The sequence below is a fragment of the Salminus brasiliensis genome, chromosome 6 (assembly GCF_030463535.1).
Source record: "Salminus brasiliensis chromosome 6, fSalBra1.hap2, whole genome shotgun sequence".
NCBI classification, from domain to species: domain Eukaryota; kingdom Metazoa; phylum Chordata; class Actinopteri; order Characiformes; family Bryconidae; genus Salminus; species Salminus brasiliensis.
The window spans coordinates 21,551,948-21,555,692 of record NC_132883.1 but is presented as its reverse complement, the minus strand read 5'-3'; the positions used below and the strand labels follow the sequence as shown (position 1 = coordinate 21,555,692).

General features: G+C 42.1%; 1 protein-coding gene across 2 annotated transcripts; it reads left to right on the top strand.

The window, feature by feature from the left end:
* Positions 1-240: 240 nt before the first annotated feature.
* On the top strand, positions 241-2,588 carry naif1 (nuclear apoptosis inducing factor 1). Of its 2 annotated transcripts, none has more exons than XM_072682003.1 (3): positions 241-803; positions 1,516-1,566; positions 1,672-2,588. In XM_072682003.1, the coding sequence occupies exons 1-3, from the start codon at positions 353-355 to the stop codon at positions 2,142-2,144; spliced, it is 975 nt and encodes a 324-aa protein (XP_072538104.1). In that variant the 5' UTR covers positions 241-352; the 3' UTR covers positions 2,145-2,588. The 2 variants fall into 2 exon arrangements, with proteins under 2 accessions (XP_072538104.1, XP_072538103.1); XM_072682002.1 differs by having other exon boundaries at positions 1,669-2,588.
* The last annotated feature ends 1,157 nt before the right edge of the window (positions 2,589-3,745 follow it).

Genomic DNA, 3,745 nt, shown 5'->3' with positions numbered 1-3,745 from the left:
TACATTTGTAAGAGGTCAGGGAAAGTGGTTTACGCCGCATCAGAGCTAAGCATTGCTTGTATTATTATAGTGCTCCGCCGTGTTGCGTAGTAAACCGCCAAAGTGTGTCTAGAGTGACCGTCAGTTCAGCCAATAGGAGCGAGGATCGTCACGTTTGCTAAACGCCACAGCGAATGAGAATCCACATTACGAGAGTGGGCGGGGTTTCGGCCATTACGGACGCAAGCGTTGTTGTTGGAAGAAGAAGTCGATTCAAGAAGCCATTACGTTGCGCAGTTTAATCACGAAAAACTTACTATTTTTACGTATGCTACGCACTTTTTTACTTTTCTCAAGTCTTCTTTAAAACATTATGGCATCGCAAGCAAAGAAGAGAAAAATGAATTTCTCGGAAAGAGAGGTTGAAATAATCGTGGAGGAGATGGAAAAGCAAAAGCACATTTTGGTGAACCACTTCAACGCTGGCGTTACTCACATCACTAAGAATAACGCATGGATGGAGATACTGAAGCGCGTTAACGCCGTCACGAACTGCCAGCGCGAACTGGCGGAGGTGAAGAAGAAATGGTCCGATTTAAAGACCGAGGTCCGCCGGAAAGTGGCCCAGGCGCGGGCAGCGATGGAAGGCACCGGCGACTGCACCACCGTCCCAGTCATTCTGACAGCCATGCAACAGCGGATCTGTAATCTGCTGGGAGAAGCCACCATCATAAGCCTGCCTGCCGGGGAGGCTGGAGAGGCGACCGCGGAGATCACCGTGCCTGTGCCGATTAGCTCAGCTACCACAGTTACACTGACGCAAAGTAAGTCAATGGCGTTACTGTAGCGTGAATTAGCCTAGCCTAGAGAAACCCACTGCGCTGAACTTTAACACTTGCAGAGCCTGCTGTCTGTGTTAACTGTGGAACCTGGGAAATTGGGGTCGACTGTTTTTATTTTTATTTTTATTTTATATATAAAACTTTATAAAAAGCACACACACTGTTATTATTATTATTATTGCTACTACTAATAATAATATTAATAATAACAATAATAAAAAACAACAACACTGATAATAACAACAATAATAACTACAACGTTAAAATATATATTAAACAAATAAGTAAGAAAAAAATACTAGAATAAATAAATAAATAAATATTCACAATTACTAGTATAATGTTTTGGGTACTATTTTATCATACAATTTTACCTCTTCATCATGACCATATGAAAACTAAATTATTGTTTGGGGGAAAAAAATCATGAATATATCATTTAAAAATGCCTTAACCTTCAGGGCAGTATATTTGTAAACATTTCATGTAATTACCTTATGTGAGGTCACTTTTGAAGGTATTAAGCACTTGTAGGACTGAGAAACTAGTCGAATTCCCTTCCAAAAATACGCAAATCCATATTTTAAGGAAATTCTACTGGATGAACGAAAACAAAATTGTAGCAAATGCGAGGTTGACAAAAAAAGGAAGTGTGCTAATGTCAGAAATAAAGCTGCTTTCTCTGTACCAACAGGTATCCAACCAGGCCCACCTGGTACAGCCTGTGAAATAAAAACACTAGAAGGTAAGCATTTTGAGTCATTTGTGATGGACACAGCACATCAGAGGACGGATGTACTGACCATCATCTTAACATGGTTGTGCCTTTTTTTGTGTTGGGGTACAGCAGCCGAGACCACGTACCACACGCTCGAGGAGGGCATGGTGGAGTACTGCACCACGGAAACGCCGGTCACAGTCACCGCAGAAGCCCCTGTGGAGATGTTGGCAGCGCAGGCAGAAAGCTCTGTGAAGCCGCAAGAGCTGAAAAGCCGCATTGCCCTCAACTCAGCCAAGCTGCTGCAGGAGCAGCGTGTCACCAACCTTCACGTCCGTGAGATTGCCCAGCACCTGGAGAACCAGAATGACCTGCTCCAGATGATCCGCCGCTCACAGGAGGCGCAGGCCTGTGCCCAAGAGAGACAAGCCCAAGCCTTAGAGGGCACGCAGGCAGCCCTGCTAGCGCTCATCCAAATGTTCAGGCCTGCGTTAAAGGACTTGAGGAAGTTTCTGCAGAACGCTAACAGTGCAGGCGCAGGGGCCGGTATTGAACCTGGGGAGGGAGGGGGGAATGTGCCACAGCAGGCAGAAGATGGACCGTAGGCTGGATTCTGTTGTTTGCTGTAAGGGAAATGAATGGAGTATGCTTGAGCTTGTAACTTATACTGTTCTCGAGAGTGTCCTGTATGTTATGCAAGTACATAGTGCCTCAAACAGTCGAGTGCTTGTCTGTGTGTGGAGATGTGAGTGTTTAAATGTGTAGTCAATTGTGGCTTTTATCATAATTTTACATGAGGCCAGCTTATTTTCACACAATTCTGTACAGGTGAGTATTTAGCATTTTATTATAATTGTTATTTTTATATTTAAAACGTAACAGTTTTGTTTATTCCACTATGCGGTGCTTTAAAAACTCCTAGTTTCTACTGTTGAACAGAATATATGGCTTCTAGTTCAAAATGGCTTATTGCATTACACACGAACACGTCAAACATAGCGAAAAATAACCCTCACAAATAAACTGGTGAATGGAATTGAACTCTAAAGGCCTAATCCTACTAAGTCTTTTCTTTGTTTGCCAGAAGTGGGCAGTATTGTTACCTTTACTCGCTTACCTACATCAAATATACGTGAAGTTTATGATATTTTAAAACCTTTCCCTTTCGTGGAGTGCATTCATTTGGAGAAATTGATCTACCTGATTCTGCTTTGGTCCTTAAGATAGATTATAGACATTTTAATTTTAATTTAATTGTGTTCTGTTTGGGACACACCTTTCACTTTAGCGTTAAGAATAGCTTCCAACCCTGCATGCTGGATGAACTGATTCTACATGGAACACGGTACTTGTTTTTGAGCGATTTCTATTGTCTACTCACGTTTTAGTGTGGCTTGAGTCATTATTACTGTATGAGAACAATACTTTTTGTTGAGGATGGATTTAGCTACTCAGCCCTCCTCTGGTGTAGCATAGATGCACCATTTGCTTAGAAAGATGCTGTGCAGTGGGCACAGGCTTATCAAACATACTGGGGGAAAAATAGAAAAACGTAGCCTATTCTGATAAATCACAAACGCTACTGTCAGAATTGGGCAACAACAGCATGAATCAATGAACCCAACCTGGCTGTTTAAAGTACAGCCTATTTAAAGTATTAAGAAAGTCTGTAAAATTAAACATTAGAATTAATTACTGCATGTTTAGTACATAAAACCTAATCTGCCTGTGCTGTCCTTTCGCTATGGTCAAATGCATCATGAATGAATGCAGAATGAATAATATTCCTCTTTAGCTTCACTGGACCTTCTGAGGGCTGCTTTGCGACTACCAAATCCACTGCACTTGCACCACTAATCATTGCTTGAATGACACAGCAGCCCTTCCTGGCCACGTCCAGCACAATAAAGCATCATGTCACAGAGTAAAAGTCGCCTCCAACTGTTTACATGAACATGACGAAGAGCTCAGCGTTCTTCAGTGGTCTAATCGAACAGAACACTTCAAATGTTGTAGATTGGGAGATTCACAGCATTAAAGCGCCCCAGGAAAATCAGCAGGGCGTGTGTGATGCAATCATGTCAACATGAGCCAGAATCTCCAAGAAGTGTTTCTAACATTACTTCCATGCCACAAACAATTGAGGCTGTTTTGAGAGCAAAAGGAGACCCTTTTTATTAATTGCTCTGTGAGGGTATATCTAATT

What these genes read in the sequence shown, in the direction of transcription:
- naif1 (XM_072682002.1), top strand. Translation starts at nt 353, where the DNA reads ATGGCATCGCAAGCAAAGAAGAGAAAAATGAATTTCTCGGAAAGAGAG. An exon ending in CACAGTTACACTGACGCAAA is followed by an intron (nt 804 to 1,515) that starts GTAAGTCAATGG and finishes CTGTACCAACAG; the next exon opens with GTATCCAACCAGGCCCACCT. An exon ending in TGAAATAAAAACACTAGAAG is followed by an intron (nt 1,567 to 1,668) that starts GTAAGCATTTTG and finishes GTTGGGGTACAG; the next exon opens with CAGCCGAGACCACGTACCAC.